At 33.5% G+C, this 24,344-nt stretch overlaps 1 protein-coding gene across 1 annotated transcript; it reads left to right on the plus strand.

Moving 5' to 3' along the window:
* Positions 1 to 6,986: 6,986 nt before the first annotated feature.
* Positions 6,987 to 22,531, plus strand: LOC126967582 (uncharacterized). Its single transcript, XM_050812117.1, has 4 exons — positions 6,987 to 7,131; positions 11,051 to 11,508; positions 21,202 to 21,312; positions 22,304 to 22,531. The coding sequence occupies exons 1-4, from the start codon at positions 7,027 to 7,029 to the stop codon at positions 22,494 to 22,496; spliced, it is 867 nt and encodes a 288-aa protein (XP_050668074.1). The 5' UTR covers positions 6,987 to 7,026; the 3' UTR covers positions 22,497 to 22,531.
* Positions 22,532 to 24,344: the final 1,813 nt, after the last annotated feature.

Raw genomic sequence — 24,344 nt, forward strand, 5'->3', positions numbered from 1 at the left:
ATAGAAGCGGAGCGGGATGGAGCGGCGCGGAGTGGAGCTGATCTAAGCAGACCAAAGCTGTATCCCGTGTTCTGATTAGTCAAATTCAATCTCTTGAAGTGATGATACGTCATGTATTGGTTAAGAAAGGAAGAGCTTTTACAACCATCTCTATAGAAAATTGAAAGCAGGTGCACTGGGACTGATTGCCGCACATTATTTGGTTATAAATAGAAGACATAGATTCTGGGTTCGAGACTATATAAATACCACTCTGAATACGGTAAATTTTTCAGCTTCTTTCGATTATGCGATGAAGAATATTTTTAATGAGCATCAAGAAAAAATCTCTATTAATTACACTGTCTTAGACCGTATTTACAGAAGAAATAAACTAATTGCAGGCCAGATTCAACCACACCGCACCGCCCCGCTACCCTCCGCTTCGTATAGAGCGGACTCGCGCGGACTGTAGTACCCCGCTCTATCCGGCTCGGGCCCACGTGTTTACATGTTTTATTTGAAAGTCTGCTCAGCTCCTCTGGGCTCTGCTTACGTTGTTTCCACTGAAGTGGAGCGGATATTACTATTGTGATTAATCCATTCTCGTTCTGCTCTGACTAAGTGGTAACGCACCCATACCTCTCCGCAAATTTAGTCATTGAAATATCAACAATGTAATATAGTCGGGTGAAATCGTGGGGCCTATTTATAGTTTGAAATATTTGTATTTATAGAAACCACAATTGGACGTCTAAAGTTTGCATATGTCTACGTATGCAATTGGTTTCTAATTCGTGGGTAACACTGAAAATGTTTAGAACTGGCCAGTTAGAAACACTTCTAATGAAAACTTTTTTTGAATTTCAATTTTAGAACTCTTTGGTAACCTAATGTTGTATATTCATGTCATGTCTTTTGTTTTTGTGAATTGGAGGCAAATCTAAAACTCTTGTTACACGTGAAGATGAACCTAACGCGAGAAAATTTTCGGTCAATGATTTATTATGACTTTCGTTGTGGGCTTACTCTACAACAAAGCTATGATAGGCTGCGATTAGCATTTCTTAATGAAGCCCATCTCGTGCCACTATTTACAGTTGGTTTAACGAGTTTAAGCGTGGACGTAGCAATCTCAATGATGTTCCGCTTGGAGGACGTCCTTTAACAGCGACTAGTGAAGATAACATCAGTGCTGTGTTATCTTCACTAGTCGCTGCATGCATGATAGAGGAAGATAAGAGAGTGAGAATCGGGCAAGCCAATGCATTGGTATGAGTCAAGTTCAAAAAATATTACACGAACATTTAGGCGTCAGGAAGCTTTGTACGAGATGGATTTCCCATACTTTGACCGACGACCAGAAACACCTTCGCATGGACTGGTGTCGCCAAATGTTAGATAAGTTCAATGGCGGTGCTTCAAATGCAGTATTTGACCTCGACACAGGTCATAAAAGCTCAGTGGGTGTTTCCTTTCGAGGAACGGCCAACTAAGGCAAAGAGGTTGATATAGATGCCTGACCTGGCGCCCTGCGTCTTTTCTTTATTCGAGGTATTCGCTTTACGAGCCCTGAAGATGCGGTGAAAGCGAACGAAAATGCTATAGAAAAGACCCCTAAGGAAGAATGAACCCACTGCTTTTCTCAGTGGTTCCATCGAATGCGACGATGTGTAAAGAGAAACGGAGATTACTTCAAAAAACAATAAAAGTATTGGCAACTTTCTACATTAAGCCGTTTTTCATTTTCTAAACATTTTCAGTGTTACCTAGTTAAAAGGGTTATATCTAAAATTTTTTAATATATTTAGAACAAAGTTATATAACATTATTTTATAATTATTTAAATACGTTTAGTATTGTTCGTCAATAGCGGCAAAAAGAAAAAAAATATTAAAATGGTGTATCATTAAATTCTTGAACGATTGTGGAAGTTATGGCATTCCGACAAAAAAAAACTCGATTTTATACCGGATGCCACCATAACGTATTAAAGCTTAGAAATAATTGACGCTAATACTGGTTAAATCAGGATAAAAGTGGCTCAAGCTCAGAAAGGAGGTTTTAACCCTCGAGTTCTAAAATTACAGGCTGGATGTAAAAACAACAAAACAGATTCTTATCTCCGAGTTTAAACGAACGTATATTAAATTAGTTCTATTGTAAACAGGAGCGATGCCTCCCGGCCCACCCTTTCCCGTTTGACGTCAGAGGTTTGAAGGTCATTTGAGATACAACCTTGTTTCATAGCGGGTAATTATTTAGCATGTTCTTTCTACAAACATTGCTTATTGAGTTTTTAATTAGGCTTTTAGCTTTTAGGTTATTAAAATATTTAATTAGTTATTAATAATCAGATCAAACATTAAATTATTTAACAATTTCGTGTAGTGAAAATTTATTAAAAGCACGCTGAGCACTTTATTTTGTGGCTACTCAGCTGTGACGATCGAATATTTAACGCTGGTCGAGTAAAGTCGGCTAGAGACCAATAATGGAGCGCAGTCAATCGGAGCAATTAGTAAAAACTATTTTTTTTATGGAAGAGAGGACAAATAACCGTAAGGGGCACCAGATGTTAAGTGAGGTGATCACTTCGTCGCCCACATTCTCTTTCAACAATCTTTACTACTTTAAAATTCTTCACTCTTGCCCTTAAAAAAAGTGAATGCGTTTTTTTTTAAGGGGCCCGTCATGTGGTATTGTCCTGGAAACACCGCACCAGGACACTCACTAAATAGCTTGGTCGTACGCGGCAGAAAGTTCCTTGAAAACCGCACTGTGGAGGAACGCCCCACATCTAGATGTGGCACATATCACGATATCATCCCCACCATCCAGATGGCGTGTCGTGCGAAGTTGAAATTTGGTAGCAATCAAGTCAAACAGGAAAATAGTCAAAAAGCATAATAATAAATTAGTCGGAGAATACGATGATATAATAATGTTCAAATTTACGTCTTTGTTCAATATTTAACGAAAAAATTAAAATTTGTAGTACAAATAAAAAGAAGAGGTTAAATTTTATAAATTACTTTCGAGGCGTTGAAATTTATTACATTAATTACATCTTATTATTAGTTAAACAATACTTAAGTATGCATCCCTACTCTGTGGTTAAACACAGTCTATATGTATACAAATTAACCAATAATTTTAAATGTAAAAATTTGTACTTCTGTGTATTGCTATATTCAATTAATTAATTTCAAAAACCACTGTTCATATAATGTAAGGGGCCTTAAATGCGAATTGCACTTTTGGTCTTATATTGTGGATCTGCCTCAAAAACCATATCAGTACTCGAATTTAAAATACAAGACTCGCCGGCGTATTATTAATAATGTTTTGTGATCAATTACCATGAAGTCAGCCCCTTTATTTGCTGATTTCTAAAAAGCCGTCTTAAAAACGCTCGTGGCAGTATAATAATATGAGATGATATCCAACTAACAAGTAATTGATAGATGGCAAACATAAAAAATATATAAAATGTCTTTCCAACATTTAAATAACGTAACCCCTAAACTAAGCCTCTATGAAAAAGTTACTAGATACTGTAAATAGCGTCGTAAAGGCGAACATAAAAAAGAGATATAATTCTGAATTAGAAGTGAATTTGCACAAACACGCCACTGTATAGTAGATTATGTTCTTGTTTATGACAATTTATTGAAATGAAACAAGTTAATGGGATTCTGTGGTGTTCTGATGCTCTGCTAATTTTGTATTTAGCGTCCATTGCAGTATGCATACCGCAATCTATGGATAACTGTTGCCATAGATTAAAAATACAGACGGTTTGTCTATAATAATAATTTGAAAATGGAATGCTTATTTAAAATTTCACTGCACAAAATAATATTCAAGCAGCTTTAATTCCAAATTGCAATTAAAAATTCGCAAAGTGGTACAGAGATGTAGAAATTGAATTATTTTAATAACCCAGTCACATACTTCGTAAGGTAAATAGTTATTTTTAAGGTGTATTTTACTGCGTGAGTAAAGCAAGAAAAACCTTAAAACCCTTCATAGGATTTTTATAAGGCATTTTTTTTACTCTTAAGTAATTGTATATAAGTTGATCAATGATTTACGGTCAATCCCTTTGTTGGCTATAGTACCAGCTGTTGTTCCCTTTTTTTCTACATCCATACTGACTTAACAAACAGCTCTCTATGTACACTCGTGACAGATCTCGATGATGATGCTGGTATTCGTATACTAGAGAACGCTTTGAAGGTGAGCTTACCAGTGGGAGGCTCCTTTGCACAGGATGCCAGCTAGATTATGGGTACCACAACGGTGCCTATTTCTACCGTGATTACCAGTGGGAGACTCCTTTGCACAGGATGCCAGCTAGATTATGGGTACCACAACGGCGCCTATTTCTAACTTGAAGCAGTAATGTGTAAGCATTACTGTGTTGCGGGCATTGTGTTGAAGGGCGGCGTAGCTAGTGAAATTACTATGCCAATGAGACTTAACATCTTGTATCTCAAGGCGACGAGCGCAGTTGTAGTGCCGCTAAGAGTTTTTGGGGTTTTTCAATAATCCTGAGCGGCACTGCATTGTAATGGGCAGGGCATATCAATTACCAACAGCTGGACGTACTGCTCGTCTCGTCCCTTATTTTCGTCAAAAAAAGGAGTCAAATGACGGATATGTTGACTTTTTTGACTTATCTAAGGCTTTTGATTGCATCCAGTATCAGAAGTTACTCAGGTAACTAATTCGGAATATCTATATATATGGTATCTCTCTGAATTTTGTTACATCCTACCTCTTTGATGGACACCAGTGTTACAGGTTTTAATATAAGCACCATAACTGTTTCTTATTTATTTCAACGATCTTCTTTTCCTTGTGTGAATTGATCATGAAATAGTACTGTTTGGTTCTTTTCTATGTAATATTTCCTACCTGACCTGCCCATTACAATGAATTGCCGCTAAAGATTCTTGTAAGACTCAACAATTCTGAGCGGTACTACGATTGCGCTCATCAAATTGAGACGTAAAATATTAAGTCTCGTTTGCCCATTCAAATTTCAAATTAGTAATTCAAATATTTTTATTCAAAATAGGATTTAAAATCACTTATTGAACGTCAAAAACTACCACCCATTCGAAAGAGACCTGAGAAGAATGGGCGCAAGAAACTCAGCGGGCTTTTTTCTTTTTATATAAAATATGGATTACAATGTGATATCGTACAATAAACATTTATAATTAAAGAGCCTGAGGGTGTTCGCTTTATTCCCAGTCCGTGGTGTCATTAAGAATTACATTAATTTCACAAGCTACGGCCCCTTTAGACCGAAACACAATAATGCTTACACATTACTGCTTCACCTCAGAAATCGTTGTGGTACCCATAATCTAGCCGGCATCTTGTGCAAAAGAGCCTCCCACTGGCAAAGATTACTGTTTACTTTCAATATATATTTCAAAATATTACATATAGAAAATAGGGTATATTTTCAACGTTTTTTTATAAATTTGTAAAATCGCTACTCGAGTTAATATTAGAGCAAAATTATACTATACTATCGCAAGATAATAATATTATGGCTTTTCACTAAGTATTATAAGCAGTGACGTGAGAAAGATTAAAAGCTTGTATAAAATTCTGAGCACGTCTCATCTATGTTTACCAGACACAAAGTCGTGAAGTGAACTGGAGCATCGTGATTTGAAGTACAGGGTTGAAAGCACGCCCATATTTTGTGATATAAAAACGTTGCCAGCTTTAAAAGGGACAGCATGTAAATACGACATCGATTTATGTCGAATGCATGACTTCGGATACATTTCAAGGGTTGACTTATACACATCTTTTAGAGTTCCGAAGGAAAACCAACGGAAATCTTGTTATTTAGACTCTGTTGTCCATCCATGCATCTGTCCATCCGTCAACTGTCAGCGGCCTGTTATCATGTCCCCTTATATTTAGACAGCTTAAGTTTTATAGGTCCCAGTAGAGTGAATCCCAAAATGGTAACCATTCTAGTTAAGTATGATTTCATTGTTAATTGCGGTGGCACCTAAATACCAACACGCAAGAAGAGTACATAGTTATAAAGAGATACTTAAATTTTGAATGTACGCTCTCAAATTTAAAGGTTTATTAAGTGTGTTTTGGAAGTTGGAGCGTCAATATATAGCGTCATACCTTGAAGTTCTACGAAACTCTATTCTCTACTTATGAGGCAAGATAGTCAGCTGTCTTCATTTCATCTATTAATGGCTACTCAGGACGTCATGACGTCATGTGCAACGCAGAACTGTTCGAATTGTTGGCGATCTAGTGCTCTGTGACTGACTAGATCACTTGGCGTTGCGTAGAGACGTCGCATAATTGTGTCTTCTACCGCATTTATTACGGGGAGTGGTCCGTAGAGCTATTCGACCTTATTCCTGCCGCCGAAGTCCAGAAATCGCATGATACGCAACAAGTTCTGATATAATCCCCACGAATTTTCTTCCACGCAATGAGCCTTCTTTTGCAGTGCTTCCAGCGCGATAAGAAAAAAGCAAGGATACCTTTTCAAAAGACTGGCAACGCTCCTGTGATTCCTGCAGTGTTATATGAGAATGTGAGCGGCGATGATCACTAAACATCACCCTTACGTACGCTTCTGTGACCCGTCCGCTCGTTTGTCATAAAACAAAAAATATTATGTTATAAATCTCAAAATATGCGTACCAAATTAGTTTAAATGAAAGTCTGACAAATTAGCAGTATTTAAAAAGCTATTGCAAATTATGAGAGAAGGTAAACTAAGCATAACTGAAATACAAATATTTCAATGCTGAATCTGAGCAAAAGTGTAGTGGAATAAAAATATGGCGCACGAAATCATAAGCTCGAGACAAGCTCTAGCAGTAGTTCACAGATTGCGAGGCGATCCAAATCAGTGTGAAAACATAACGGTTCATTAGCCACGAAGCGAAGTCTCTAAGCAAACATTCTATATTTTATCTTAAACAGTATTCACACACCGACGGCCCCGGCGTGCGTTACCAATCACATTCTGTCCACAAAATGTTCAAAGCGTTACTTTTAATCAATTTACTTTACGCTATTGGCGACGCGAGCAGACATCGGCGCTATCTCGTCTATCCTGACGGCGGCCCAGCCAGAGCTCAGGTATACGTCCCCTTCCGAACAAATCAGTGTAAATTTAAATTTAAGCAAATGATGTTTTCTTTTACCGGATCCGGCTTAACGAAGCAGTGTTTTTTATTCGTGAATCCAAATGCAATTAACTAGAGCGCTCTCAGTCCACTTTGCTTAAGTTAATTTTTTATTTAGCTCGAATATTTTTTTCTTGAATTCCATGAGGTCTTTAAAAGGTTTAGTGCAACTTGTGTTTGATTACTCTAATTGGTGAAGATATAACGGTGCTCTCCGATTTTCACTTTTTTCAGTTTTCAATTAGTTAAAGTAACTTTTTATATGAAGATTAGATTAAAGGTAAAAGAGGTGGAGATAGTAAAACTAGTGAATATGCAATTTGAATGAAATTCTATCAGGAAATAGTAGTTATAAACCTTACTCAGGGTAATTAAAATCAACTATAATAATAAATAAGCTCGTAATTACTGTAATTATTATATAACATTAAAAAAAAATGTGGTCGGGCTGTTTCAATACTTAGATGTTATACTTAATACTAAGAATTGTCCTTGATTATTTTTTTGGAAAATACTTCGTTTTTTTTTTACTTTTTCAATTAGTTATTTTATTTTATAACATGACGTTGCTTTTATTTGTGCATTTTTATATAATTTATTGTTAAGACTACTTCACTTAATGTTTTTATCCCTTGTATTTATTACGACTTTTATATATTTTAGCTTACCACTGAGAATTGAATAAATATAATAAAATAGTTCAAATGTACTTAAATTATACGTAATACTTACTAAACACATTAAAATTTATAAATATAAAATCTACAATGTTTGGAGAGCATTACAAATTTGTTTTTTAAAATTAAGACAATTTGAAAACGATATTAATGTTTTCATCTATATTAAAAATATTTTTACATAATAATTGTATCATAAGCTGAAGGTAGCATAAATAAATATGAAAATAACAGCCAGCTATTCCCTAGAATAATATTATTACGAATGTAAAGATGGTGCGGTACATACTAACTTTTTGAAGAGAGATATATTTTTAGAGATATATTTTAACATTTTAAAACTTTGAATCCCTGTCGCTAACCAAAGTTGTTATATTATGTTTAATTATCTGTGTACGTATGTGTTTTGTCTGTAATATCGTAGGTACCAAACGAATAGATGAATATTGTTCCTGCTTTTTTGTTTTAAAACTATTGTGATGGTGGTAGTTCTCAGCTATAAAAAGAGCTCGGTCTGTGGCTTTTAAAGTCTTAAGTTATAGTTATGTTTTGTTCGGGCCGAACTCTCTAATTGTTAGAGCGATTTTTATTGACGATTAGCTTATGAGATGGGAAGTAGTTTCATCATCATCATCATCAGCCGGAAGACGTCCACTGCTGGAGAAAGTTGTGAAAACTGAGAAAACTGTGCCTCCTCCAAAGACTTCCACGACAATCCGACCTGCGCTGCCCTCATCCAACGTATTCCGGCGATCATGACCAGATCGTCGGTATATCTTGTGTTGGGCCTACTAACACTTCGTCTTCCGGTACGTGGTCGCCATTCGAGGACCTTACACGGCCATCTGTCCGTTGAGCTAAGTGCCCTGCCCACTGCCACTTCAGTTTCGCAATCATTTGACCTATGTCGGTGTCTTGGGTTTTTTGGAAGTAGCTCAAGTAATATTTATTTCTTAAAAAAGATTAGAAAAATGAAACAAAATACGGTTCAATGCCACGCAAGCAATATCAGTCGGAGTCACGTGTGGAGTTATCTAACAAATATATTTGAAATAAAACATATGATCGGCGAAGATAACGTGTTTCATGGCTCCATAGAACCCTTACACAATAAATTTGATTAAATTAATTATTCATTTCTGACAGACACAGCAATATTTAGACAGAAATCAACACTGGCTTGGGAAACAAATTGGTTAAGTTAGCGTTGAAAACATTATTGGCAAAATCAAGGAAATAAAGTTCTCTGTCGTTGGAATGACTTTAAAATAATGTTTCGGTTGAGAGGTTTCACTTGAAAACAATAGAGTAATTTATATTAAAATAAATACTCGAAATAAATTCGGGCCGATATTGCTTTTCTCTGGCTGTTGTTTTGAGGTTGTATTTTCCCAAGTTCACGAATTTTGTGCTTACAATTATTCACATTGTTTAGCATTCATTGTTAATTTTGTTTTCAAAGATATTTTGAATAATATTCTTATTATATTTATTGAAACAGGCGTATTTATTGGTGTGAAACCTTTTGGAGAATAAATATCTTTAATTGCCTGTATGTAAGTTTTGCGATAAATTCTGTTACAAAGAGAAAATAATTTATTTTAATATTTTAATTTTTTATTTAGGCTTTTATTTAAGCCTTTATTATGTATGTGCCACGAATCCCTCGAATTACGCATTGTGTCCATAGGGAATTTAGCCACTACTTGTTCTTGTTAGAATGTTTTACCGACATAATGTCATCACTGACGCAGGGTTTTTTTTTATGGAAATAAGATACGAGATGAGCAGGATTTTCAGCTGATGGTAATTGATACGCCCTGCCCATTACAATGCAGTGCCACTCAAGATTCTTGAAAAATCCCATATATTATGAGCAGCACTACAACTGCGCTCGTCACCTTAAGATATAAGATGTCAAATCTCATGAAAGGGTGAAGACCACGTTACAGTTTTGCAATCACTTGTGCAAATTCTTTGGAACTTTTTCTTATGTGTACAGTTTGTTATTTTGCTCGTTGTAGTAAAATCAATGAAATTATGTTTGCTAAGCCCCACTGCATCAGTGTGATTTAAATGTTAACTTAAAAATATATTTGACATATCATGTGTGACGAGCAGTCGTGTGTCTAACTGTCCGTAGAACTTCTCGACCTCCCTCAAAAAATCGGGTTTAGCCGAAACGACCCTGCCGTCACCGGTCTTCAGCTTCGTCAGCTGGCTCTGCCCAATAGACAAATCTCGTGCGAATATCCTATGGCCGCCTTCACAAAATCTGTGTTATGGCGTCGTATATCGCGAGTCCATGTCTTGGAGATCTGTCTATTTAGCTGCCTATACTGTGAAGCATCATCCGGGGACTCTATAAATTATTTATATAGATTATAAAATGAGGTTAGGTTTTTATGTTTTAAATACCAACAAATTCTGATAAATAAAAACAATATAACATTAGTTTTTATAGAGAATCTCTAGGCCGTCAGATATGTTAAACAAAATAAAATAAATATTATGAAACCGCGTGGACCTGCTAATTCAAGCAAATGCCGTTTAGTTCCCAAAAGCAGGATTTAATGGATTGGAATGGTTTAAGCATTCAGTATAATCATGTGAGCATGATTGAGCACAATACACGGATTACAGAAAATTAATGCGATTAATTCTAAATCACCCCAGGACTGAGTTATGTTTACTGCTTAGTGTTGAACAATATACATCTCTGATTTTCCATTTGATATTTATATTGATGGTAATGCCTACAAATTTAATATATATGACCGTATTGATAGAGTTTTAACTATAGACCAAAAGGTTATTTAATAGTAATCATATTCATAAGCAACAACTCACGTTGTTCAAGCTTAAATTACTCGGCGTACTGTTATACCGAAAGGAAAATCTCCCTTTTTGAAAAGAAAAGTTTATTCACACAAATGCAAGTATTAATAAAAACAGTGAAATATATACTTTAAATATAACACGTTTGTTAAGATAGAAGACCGGCGATTGACTGACTAAGTACTGCCCTTGCTCCCGTTAGGTCATGGTGTATATATAGTAATCAAAATATTGACTTATCAATATTAAATGCTTAATCAGCCTTATGCCCTACATTCTAAGCGTATAACAGTACGTCTTACAAGATGTTGTAAGCCAGCTTGAAATATAAAATTTAATCTTCTCACTTTCTTTCAGTTCATCATAGGTCTCGGTGTTCCGGTCGACTTAAAAGAAGCGTCGGTCACTGTTGGAACTGTTATAAAATTTCAATATGATTTACCGACAAACAGTACAGAATATACAAGCCGAATTTATGGATTTGCTGATACGGTGTCAAGAGATATGGACGATGAAGCGCCGAAGGATGGAGAGGATAATATTGACGTCATTGACTCTAGAGGAATCAATAATATTGAAAATGACTTAGATGATTATAATAATACGTTAGTAGATATAACGTTTAATGAAAGGAGAAGACGGGCATTGCTGTATGCAGAGGGAAATGCTATTGTTGAGGACAATACTTCACAATTGCCACTCGATGAAGCTATAAGAAGGCAAGAACTGATTGATCAAAAAGCAAGGGAAGCTCAGGAACCACAACGAATGAATAGATGGGACTTCTATAAAATATTGGAACACATGGTTGAAAGGTAAATTAACAATAATTTAAAACTTTTACACCATCGTATATGCATTATTCATTGAACTGAATTGAAATGAAGTTCATTCTTATTCGTAAATCATAAAAACAATATTAAGATGATAAATCAATCCGATTTTGTAAGATCATTTTGCATCTAGCAACTTTTGGAAAATGTTGTTGTCAATGATTTTATATCAATGTTTCAAATTTTTAACAAAAATAATTGACTGAAAACTGGCTCGTAAAATCATACAAATAATATTGAGATGACAAATCAATCCCATTTTTTAAGATTTTGCATCTAGCAACATTTGAATATGGTCAATCATTTTATATCAACGTTTATTATTATTATTTTTATTTGACAAAAATATTTGACTGAAAACTGGCTCGTAATCTACATATTTTATACTCACTCATAAATGAATTCCTCCTCGATTTGTAGGGTACGGGAGAGGCGAAACAGAATTCTGAATGCATTTACAAACCTATCAGTATTTGAACCATGTTATTTTGATTCACTTACTTACTCAAAGATATATACTACTAGCTATTACACGCGACTTCGTCCGTGTTAAATAGTTACTTTAGGCATTTTTTTCTTATTTTTTAGGATGTTTTTCAAAAAACTGCATTTTCCTTGTTATTGTGGATAATCCCTTTAATGGTATTTCCCTGTGACCTTTAAACTCCAATTTCATCCCCATGTAGGTCAAAGTTTCAAATAGGCTCGAATAAATATTTATAATTTATTTCTTATCAAGTGCCTAAATACAAAATTTCATGGTTTTATCTTCGATGATAATGAATTTCCATTCAAACAGCCATCCCCTATTTCAACTTCTCCATTTATTTTTTTTGCAATAAAAGGTAGCCTATGTCCTTTTTGAAGCTCTAGTCTATCTCTGTACTAAATTTTATCAAAATCATTTGGGTGGTTTAGGCGTGAAAGCGTAACAAACAAACTTACATTCATATTTATAAAATCAATACTGGGGATTATGATTTTTGGTGTTACGATGTTTGGAATAGTCGTCATTACTTATTGACTTATTTATAAATTTCTATCGTTTTACCTAAAATTAAATTAAATTAACAACATGCTGAGTGTTTCAAACGAAAGATTATTTAAAATTTAACGATTGCGTATCAAGCTATGAGATACAATTTTGTTCGCCGGCATAGTTATTTTAAGGTCGTTGTCTCTCGTGGAACTTCGCTACAAGTACTGTTTAATATTTTGTGTACATTGTTCCCGGAGTAGGAGACTGGAGCGGTTGACAAACAATTTTAACTCGCTTGGGTATGACAGTGTGAAGATAAAGTTGGAAATATTTAGGAGTCTAAAGTATAACCTAAAATGTATCCCTATTGTTTGGGATTTGAAAGCAAAATTATTATACGCAAATGTATTATTAATTAAAAAGTATAAACCTGTAACTGGCAGTCATGTGTTACAGCGCTACTAATAGGGTCAATGATTTATTATTAATAATTTTCTCATAATAGTATATAATATAATCATATCTTTAGTTCTGGAAGCTCCTAGATGTTTATTTCATAGTATTTTCAATAAAATCTCTCATTTTATACCCAAAAACGATATCAGTTTTCAAACTAAGGAAACATTTCATAATTAGTGCCATATACTATTTATTTTACGTGTGTCAGTAACTCAGACATATCAACTTAAACACAAATCTGTCTGAGTCGGGGATTTAAAAATATTTTAGATCATAAGATTTATTGAGAATCATAACATTAGACATCAACGTTTACTCAAACTATAAACTTTAAATCATAATAGATGTGAGTAATTTGTCTTATTCGACCCATAGTCATTTGTAATTAATTCGCCATCAAGTCTTTCCATATTGATACATTGCCTTGAAGTTTGTCATAAAATGGGTTGGATTTATTGATAATTGTACCGTTACATGAAATTGAAATATTTTTTTTAATTTAAGAAAACGACCCGATACCAACTATGAAATTTACTCGCTCACTCAACCCCACCACCCGTTTGGTGGTTTTTCTTTTCAAACTCCAACTATGCCTATTAAGCAACTGAAGTGTTATGAGGTTAGGCAAAAGTTTCGATCTTCTACAAGAAAACCACGATGATTGTTTTAGAAAGAATTTAAAGCTCTTGCTGTAGTTATAATACTTAGACGACCGAATAGCCGAATGGTTAGTGACCCTGACTACTAAGCTAGAGGTCCCGGGTTGGAATCCCGGTAGGTGCAATCATTTATATGATGAATATGGATGATTGTTTCCGTGTTATGGATGTTTATATGTATTTATGTAAGTTTAAGTAAGTATATTGTATTAAATATGTCGATGTCTTTGTACCCATAGTGCAGGCCATGCCTAGTTTGGGGCAAGATAATTTGTGTAAAAGTGTGTAAAAAAAAATTGTCCACTTACAAATTGTATATAATTTATAAATTGAAATAATAATAATTAGAAAGAATTCCCGCGCTGCTAAAGCGAAGCACTTTAGCAATTATAGGTTAAATAGTACATGTTAAAAGACACATGGTTAGAACTTATTACAATTTTATTGAATATAATTAAATACCTTATTTGATTTCATTTGGTTGCCTAAGATGTTATTTAAGAATAATAAGTATCCAGTATTTGGCTTCTACTTATAAAAACACTAACCCCCTTATTCATAATGGTCCGCCAACTTTAAACAGCCGCTAAGGAGTGTTTTTTCTCATTCTAACTTAGGTCAATAGAAGAAGACATAGTGAGAATTAGCAATGCTTTAAGTTAGCAGACTATTATGAATAAGGGGGTAACACTCACTCAAATTACTGTACCCTTTATGATATATTGAATTTTTATTATATTTATTTAAAATACAATGTCGTTTATAGCTTAAAATATAATTTATTTATTTATTTATTTATTTATTTATCCCATACAACATACATGTATTAATAATTACAAAATAACGCTAGTATAAGTAAATCATTATTAACATATACGTCAATTAAATGGAAACACTTATGATGGTAACACGTGATATTTAACTTAAATAAATGTAGAGTTATATAAAACAATAAATAATTTTATGTTACTATCACGACTTAGGAAAATGCATGTAACTTGTTAACTAAGATAAAATAAACATAAATTTAAAACACACAAACTAAAATTATATCCTACATATTATAAGTATAACATACAATAAAGTGAAACTGATACATATGTCAAAAAACATAAATATGAAGCACATAAAGATAAGCTAAGGCTCTAACAGGCGCAGAGTGTCTAAAACTAGGCGTCGAAAACTGCACAGACTATTAGAAAAAATATCAATACAGTTATTGATATTTGCTAAGTCATTATATTAACGAGATAATCTATCAACTGGTGCATTATGTGATGTCCACAAGCGAGAAGTTGGAACGTCCTTACATTTCTAGTCCTACAAGGATTACAGTATAGTGAAAACCTGGACAACAGTTTAGTATGAATATGATGATTTACAACTTTATACATGTATATTAGATCAATTAATTTACGGCGCATTTCAAGTGAGTCTAGATTAAAATATTTTAATCTAGCTTCATAACTATGCAGTGATTTTCTAAGTTTGAAACGGTTACATAAAATTCTCAAAAAACGTTTCTGAACATTTTCCACGGTATCAATGTGGTTTTTATAAAAAGGTGACCATGCTACTGAACCATATTCTAAAATACTACGAACCAGAGATTTATATAATATTACAACACTATGTTGGCAGTTGAAAGGTTTTGAAATGCGCAAGATAAAACCTAGCATCCGATTTGCTCTTTCAGCAGTAGTATCAATGTGTTCAATGAATGATAGTTTTTTATCAACAATGACACCTAAATCTCTAGTAAATTCTTTATGACTTAAAACTGAATTCGAAATGTGATAGGAAAAATTTACGCTATTTATCTTATTAGTGAATGTGGCAACATGACATTTGTCAACATTTAGTTTCATTAAATTATTATGGCACCAAGTACTGAGAGCAGAAAGGTCACGCTGTAGATTGAAACAGTCATCAATGTTTTCAATTTTTCTGTATAGTTTAAGATCATCTGCATAAAACAGATATCTACTATTGCAAGTAAAACATGATGAGACATCATTAATGAACAAAGCAAACAATAAAGGACCGAGATGAGACCCTTGAGGTACTCCAGATGGAACCAAAATGGCGTCAGAAAAAAATCCGTTGATAGCTACAATTTGTGTGCGATTTTTAATATATGACGTGATCCAACGCATTAAATTACCATGTATACCACATTCCATTAGCTTTATAAGTAAGAGCTCGTGGTTGACCTTATCAAACGCTTTTTGAAAGTCTGTATAAATAACATCTACTTGTCCCTTATCATCGATGGTCTCAAATAGATAGTCAATATATTCAGTTATGTTAGATGTTGTTGATTTACATGATACAAATCCGTGTTGTTCAGGAATCAGTATAGGTTTAATAAAGTTGTAAATATGTCTGTATATAACGCATTCAAATATTTTCGCAAAGCAATTAAGTATACAAATAGGTCTGTAGTTACGAGCATCTGTCTTTTCACCAGATTTGTGAACAGGAATTACATGAGCAATTTTCCACTTTTTAGGAAAAGCTCCAGATGATAGGGAAGGGGTGCAGAAAGTTCAACATGACATAATTTAACGAAATGTGACGGTATTCCATCCGGACCGGGTCCTTTATTCGGACTTAGGTTTTTCATAGCTCTACTTACATCATCCATTTGAAATACAATACTGCTGAGACAGTCTAAATTACTATTATGGGCGTTAGTAACAAAATCACATGACATATTAGCCTCATACACAGTGTGAAAATAGTCTGCAAAAATTTGACATATCTGGTTACCATCTGTAGCAATTCTGTTATCTAATTGAACAGTAGGTGGAATAAGTGAGCATTTATTTTTATTTTTTACATAATTCCAAAATAACTTACTGAAATAATAGACTCGATATTACTTATATAAGTGATGTAACAATCTTGCATCATTTTCTTTGATCTTTTACGCAGAAAAGAAAAGGTATCATAATCCCGGGGGTTTTTAAATTTTTTGAACTTTTGGTGATATTTATCCTTTTCCTTTAAACATTTAATTAAAGAGTTGCTAAACCAAACTGGTATAGATGATCTACGTTGCTGTTTTTTAAGGTGTATTATTTTGAATTACATTATTTAGAACTTTATAGAAGTTAGCCAGATCATTATCTATGTCAGTAGATGAGAGAAGTGAATGCCAATTGATATTGTTAAATTCTTCTTTACATTTTTCAAAATTACACTTCCTAAAATTAAATGTCTGACTACGTTGACAATATTTAAGTACTGGTTTAGAAATAACATGATTTACACTGACCTCAAAGGCAGGATGGTGTACATCTTCTCGAGACAAGGCTTGAGATGGCTCAAGTGATACGGAAATTTGGCGGGAGAAAAATAGATCAGGCGTATGATTATTTCTATTTTTAATATAATTATGTTGTTTAAGGTTGCCAATTGACATTAAGTCCAATAAAAATCTAACTCGTGTGTCCATAATTGCAAAATTAGACTCTACAGTTTTTGATACATTATCTATATGCCAGTTTAGATTGGGCGTATTGAAATCACCTAGTAAAATTAAAGACTCATCTGTGTTTGATAGAATATCACTAGTTTTATGATAAAACATTTTTAACTTTTCTATAGATAGGTCCGGCGGCAGATATACAAGACCCAATTTAGTACTTATGGTTTTGTGCTTATCGTCACTTTTAGTAACAAGATTAAGCCAAATACATTCAACGTTACATTCCCAAACAGTAACCCTATTGGCTACAAAACATTTTTTATAGCAACCAATACCCCTCCACCAGTAATTTTATGACTAGTGTTAACATCACGGTCTCTTCTGAAAATATTGTAACGATCGTCTAAGAACTCATTATCCCTAATAGAAGAGTTCAGATTAGTCTCGGTTAAGCAGATTACATCATAGTTGTTATTTAATACATTTATATAAAAATCATATAGCTTCGTTTTCAATCTGTTTACATTCTGATAATAAATTAACATAATGTTAAAAACAACAGGAAAGGATATGAAATATATATAAAAATAAAATAAAGTGATAATTGCTTATTATCTAAGAAATGCTTTTGAGCTTATCTAAGCTGTTAATATTAATAGCTGGAGAGTGTTCGTCCTTTCTCATGTATACCTTACCAAATTTGACCCATACATACTTAAAATTCAAAACTTTTGAGGCTTTTCTTGCTTCCATATGCAGATGTTTAGCTTCAGGTGAAAGATTTTCAGCGACATATATTGGCTTTCTTTCTCCTATAATACCAAGGTCCAAAGAACAAAGCATATCTTTTGGGTTGGCTTTATTATATCTATGAACCGCTGATAAAATTAAATCACGATGTTTCGGTGTCATAAGAGTAACTACAATGGTGCGGGGACGATCAGATACAGTACGTTTAGCTACTCGATTGCATGAGATAACAACATCATCTGGAAGTGACACAGATATTTTATCAAATATTTTTTTTATAATTGTATTTAAATTTTCATTCTTCCTTTCTGGCACAGCTTGTATTTCTATGTTGTGGCTTCTTGATATTCGTTCCAGTTGCATAACCTTACTCAGAAGGGATTTGAAATTGTGATCGAAAGTAGAGGAGTCATTCTTTAAATCTGAGATTATATAAGAATGGGATGAAGATTCAACTTGTAGTGCCTCAATTTTTTTTGAAAAAAAATCTAATGAGTCATTGTGTTCTTTAATTTGACTTTGAATGACTCCAATTGAATTTACTGTGTCATTAAGAACTTCTGTATTACGATTGTTGCTTTCTTTTATGTTATTTGTACATTCAATAACCGAATCGAGATCAGTTCGAAGTGACTGAAAACTTTTCCTCATATCAGCCAACTCAGTCTGCAAGGAATTAAGGCCATTACTGAAAGCATCAAACTTCTCCTCCTGACTGGTTAGTCTTGAATGCATTTCACTACGAAATGATTTAAGTTCCGACAGTATGGTAGAGCAATCAGTTTGATTATTTATTATACTCGATGTCGACGGCGATGTCTCTATACGTAGTGGCACCCTTATAGGTGTATTAGTGTTATCACCACCCTTCCGAGTAACAGCAGTACATGCAGGACAGACCCAATTGATACGGGCTATTTGTACTGAATTTGAGGATATGCATTCAGTGTGGTATAAACCATTACATTTAGTGCATCTAATTATTTTTTGTGTTACCAGAACACCAATATTACATGCCAAACACTCTCCAACCATGATTATTTAGCAATTGTATGGATACGGCATTGACGACGAAATAATACCAATTATTACGAAAATTGAGGGTACATGAAAATTTTTTGTTCACTATGTGATTGTTTGCAAATTTAATAAAAGTTTATCACTGTAAATACTGTACACTTTCACAATATAACATTTACCAAGGTTCAAAACACTTTATACATTACAAATACATTACAAAAGTCTGCAATTTAGTAAAGTTAGACACTAAAAATATAATTAAAATCTCTAAGCACAAGTTCCACTGTTGACAGTTGAAAAACTTTATTGATTATTAATATAATAACACATACTTCAACTTTAAGAAGCTTATTTCTATGTGAAGCCGCTTAAATTTAAATTGCATAATATTTAAATTGAAAAGAACAATTATTTTCAATTACAGTGATTAATTACAACATAGATCTTATTTTAAACAAAGTAGTTTAGAAGAAAAAATAAACATATTATATAGAAATCAATAAAAAGCAAATAAAAAATAATTATTGACTAACAGATAAAATGATATTAATGAAGGATTTTGTAAAAAGTACTTTTTTAACGATGACTAGTATTTATTTTTATTTATACATAATTTTTGAATCTTTATGCGATTCTCGTTTAAGTACAGAAAATTCGTAGTTGTTTGTTTTGTACCTGTATATTGATAGTCGGTTCCTCAGATGACAGACTGATGATCAGTCATCATGTTTTTCTTGTTCGAAACCTTTGAATCTCCTGGTATAGTCCGAATACTGAATTTATTGAATTTAATTAAATAACTTAATTGAATTCATTTAAAATTATATATTCTTAATAATAATTACAGTTACACAAATTAGTGTACCATTTATGATATATTGAGAGTCGTTTCCTAAGATCCGCTTGAAAGTACAATGATGAAATAATAAATGAACAACTTCTGACATCGACTGTGCAACAAGTGGCTTACTTATTAAATGAAGCTCATAACGGCTTCACAGTGTGGAGAATGTTCTTTGTACATCAAGAATTTATTATCCACCCTGTATTAACATCATGCATCATCATGTATAAGGGTGCATTAACATTAAAATGCAGCGAATATTTCACATGAATCCAAGTTTAGAATTAGTGCTCAGCATTAAGACTAACCAAAGCGGTACCTCGTTAAGATACGGTAAATACGTTTTTATATTTGTTTCGATGGTAGGAAATCCAATCTATACATATAAATAAAATTGGAGTGTCTGTTTGTATTATTGAAATAACCGTTTTTTACTACATGCATATGAATATATATACGCTACATACACCAAACTAAAATATAATAATAACTTTTATTACAATTTTTGTCTGTCTGTCTGTTTGTTCCGGCTAATCTCTGAAATTGTTGGACCGATTTTGACGAGACTTTTATAGGCAGGTAGCTCATGTAATAAGGAGTAACATAGGCAACAGGTTTATTTTAGATAAATTCTGTTATTTTAGAAAAATAAAGTAATGTTGCAATGTCCAAGAAACGGTCTAACTCTAAAAATAATTTACATGGCAAAACAACGTTTGCCGGGTCAGCTACTCAATCCATAAAAGTGAGAATACAATAGGGGACATAACAAAAGGATGCAGTTTGGTATAGTTGCTACATAATATAATGTGTTACGATATTCAAAAGAATTATTAAATAACGTTTGTGTTGGTTACTATAACATAAATGACTTTCTTAATGATACCACAGATTGGGAATGGAGCGACCGCCCTTAGGCTATTCAATAATAAGTTTAATTGTACGATATTTAAAGATCGAAACCCGCGGAGTTTGTTGCGCCCGTTCTTCTCAAGTCTGTGGCATACTTTTTGGAATGGGTGGTAGTTTTTGACTTTCAAAAAGTAATATCAAATCCCATTTTGAATAAAAATATTTGAATTTGTATTTGAATATATCTATAATCCAAATCAAGTTTAAATATACCAGCCTATAGATAAATACTAAAACTTATATAATTTCTATATAAAAAAATTTGAAGACAGTATTATAAGAAAAAATTATTAAGAATTAAACTTAAAAAAGAAATTGTTGAAATAAAATTAATTTCAAATAATTTTAACTTAAAATTGACGAATAGAATTGTTAAATAAATAATAAGTATTAAAAAAATATTATTATTCATAATGTTTATATAAAAATATATGCAATTAATAATAATTGTATGTACTTATGTTACATTAATCTTTAGCCTAATAAAAAAAAACTCCCTAAAACTTTTTATTCCCCGTGCTATACAAAATAAACTGTCATGTCTATGGCATAAAATATACTGTCAAAACTTAAGTAAGGACGTTTAAAATGCACGCTTAAAGTGTTGAAAATTTAACAGGTACGGATTTTCGGGGAGGCCATGTTTGCTTCGTACCATTTGCGAGGCAGCCGAGGTGCCTTTCACCTACGAGAACGGCTTACTTGGAGAAATCGGCCATATTTTATTCACGTAAGTGCATTTAAGTGATTAAGCGATATTTACTTAGCATGTATTACCTTAATATACATGTTATGTTACTAACCTTGATATATATGTCAATATTTTACTTTCAACTCATGAAGTAGTGAGAGAGTAAATTTATTAGCTTCGTCTATCTTTGTTTAATTGTGGATTGTCAGATCAAAGTTCCACAGATATTTTAATATTTTCACTTTAATTTGGCTCAAACTTAGGACGTTTTATGGCTGTTTTTTATTTACTGCTTTATTTTTTTAATTTACTTTTACTTACTTACTGAATTTACTTTTAATTAAATTTAATACTTATTTTTTTTAATGAAAGTATAGGAAGAATACTTCCAGTATGCAAGTTGGATAGTTAAGCTAAAAGCTGGTGGTCTAAATGTTTTGGTTTTAGTAGCTCTATTGAGACGCTGAGATAGTAGTAGTTTGCTCATTTTCTGTAACTCTGATAGAAATATCAGACCAAGTGTCTCAACACCCAACGATACTAAAATGTAAGATTAAGGCCGGTCTTACATTGAAAGCGGAGTCGGTCTGGCCAGCAGGCCAGACCAGTCCAAACTCGGCGCTAATACACTGCAGCTAGTCAGGAGCGGACGTACCAATCAGAATCCAGAGTCAGTACTGTGTGAACTCTCGACGAGGAAAAAAAGACGATATTGTCTGGAGTCTGGACTAGACGAAAAACAAACCTGTTTGGTTGTTGTCAGACCAGTTCAGACTTGTTTCCCCTCCCCGGAGCGAGCATTGACTCCAGTGTAGGAGGGGACACAGCGCCTCAATGTTGGTTTTGTTCAGTCCCAACCAGACCCGCCCAGACCGTCTGGTCGGGAGAAATTCCGCTTACAATGTAGGACCGGCCTTACTATGTAGACCGATTTGTGACGTTTCCTGTCTTCGGCTGTCGCAGCATGAATAATGAATGGTAATTTCTACTTCATACATAGATTTTAATTTCTATTTTCAAATATTTCCAGACCATCAAGCACTAAAGATGAACTATCCCATCATACTGACAACGAGTACCATGCCGCCGAAAGAGTGGGTCGAGAAGCAGTTCTATCTGGTTCAAGCTGTGAGTCAGTGTTCCCTGAATGCGAATCCTCTGTTCTGGAGACGTTTACTGAAATAGGAATGAATACATTGCAGAAATTCGGATTAAATGGATAATAAATATACATAAAATTATGATATTTTATTGGCAATATCTATTGTTATCTAAACATTCTGCCATCCCACAGAAAGGTCATTATGCTATAGGTGTAAAAGTTTTGTTAACTTAAGTTCAACAAACTATATGAAAACATTTCTTAATAGTAGTATTAACCATGTAAAATTTGTCCAAATGGCTTAGTATATGGAATTCGGTTGGGGTGATGTCAAAGGGTTTTTTTAACAGTGTCCAGCCGTATGAGGATGATGGAGTCTATTATGCGTATACTATAGCATTAAACCATGCTGTTAATGCCTTGGAAGTTTCATGCGAATCAGCTTCTACCTAACCTTACTGGATGGTCTTTCTCGGGGTTTCTTCTGGACCACCAACGGCGGCGCCTAGCTATTCTGCCCCCAGAACTCAACCAATTAACAAGAAAGAATGTGTATACTATGCAATACTCACTAAATACCTAATTGTAAGTTTGATATGAAGCAATCTGTCTTTTATATAGAACCACCACTAAAACCTTATTGTCGAGCCAAACAGATAAAATGTTGAAAACATAATCGTACCGCTATCTGCTAGTATAATACATACCAATAAAAGTACCATTTCGAATCGAAGAATCCAAATCCATTCAAATGGAAACAGAAAATTTCAACAAAATCGATTAAGCCATTTAGATGGAAATTAAGATCGTAGTTCACACGTAAATAATCATCTCCTCACAGCATGTACATGCATTACGCAAATATATATAATAAAATAGTCCTTTGATCGCTTTGTATTGAATCTAATTTAATTCATCCAAATATTGTATGCTTTCAAATATTTAATTTGTTGTTTCATTTCTTTATTTTGAAACCTCCCTTAAATTAGATATTTTATATGCTAATATAAAATGACTGCACATTTCTTCCGTCGTTCCTCAAGCATTCGTAGGCAATAAACGTTCGACACAAGCATTGTGTTCGATTTTTAACCGACTTCAAAAAAGAAGGAGGTTCTTAATTCGACGATATTTGTTTCATGTATGAAAAAATTAAAGGTTTTCATATATTACCTCAGAATATCAGAAGAAATTTTGATGATTGTTTTTGTTTTGTTTGAAAGCTGGTACGTCTTGATTTAACAATGGTTTCCACGAGGAAACCAAGTCAAATAAGATGATCAATGGAACTCCTCAACGACTTACAGTAAGGGTGCGATCTGTGGCAAAATATCAAATTGTGTGTAATCAGTAAAGACCGGATAATATGCTACAAAAAATGCCCAAAATATGCATGCAAATATGCAAGTAAAATAACTAAAATATGCACGAAAATCCATAAAAAAGGCCAAAATATGCATACAATTAAACAGGAAAAAATAAAAATTCATATTTTTATTTTATTTTATAAAGGCTTGTACTGACAATCGTATTTGTGAAAGAAACTATTACAAGACAAGCTGACCCGGCAAACGTTGTTTTGCCATATAAAGTATAACATAAAAGCCTAGGTGTTATTCTGGTGTGTAAGCTATATTATTGTAAAGTTTCATCAAAATCCATTTAGTAGTTTTTGCGTTGAAGAAGTTCAAACATACATCCAGACATACAAACTTTCACATTTATAATATTAATAGGATATACCTACTTAGGTAACAATGAAATTTAAGATTTACCTTTAAAAATATGTACTGTTCTAAATGTTCTGTAGGCAAATTGTGTCTATGATCGCTTGATAAATTTTTGTAAGCGGAAAGGGAGCGTTCTACGTCTACTGAGGTTTCTGGGTAGAATTGTTTGAGTGCAATGTTTGGGCGTAACTATGAAAAGCATCGAACGATGGGCGGGATCGAGCGTAAATTTGCATAAA

Source organism: Leptidea sinapis, chromosome 13, assembly GCF_905404315.1.
Source record: "Leptidea sinapis chromosome 13, ilLepSina1.1, whole genome shotgun sequence".
NCBI lineage: Eukaryota > Metazoa > Arthropoda > Insecta > Lepidoptera > Pieridae > Leptidea > Leptidea sinapis.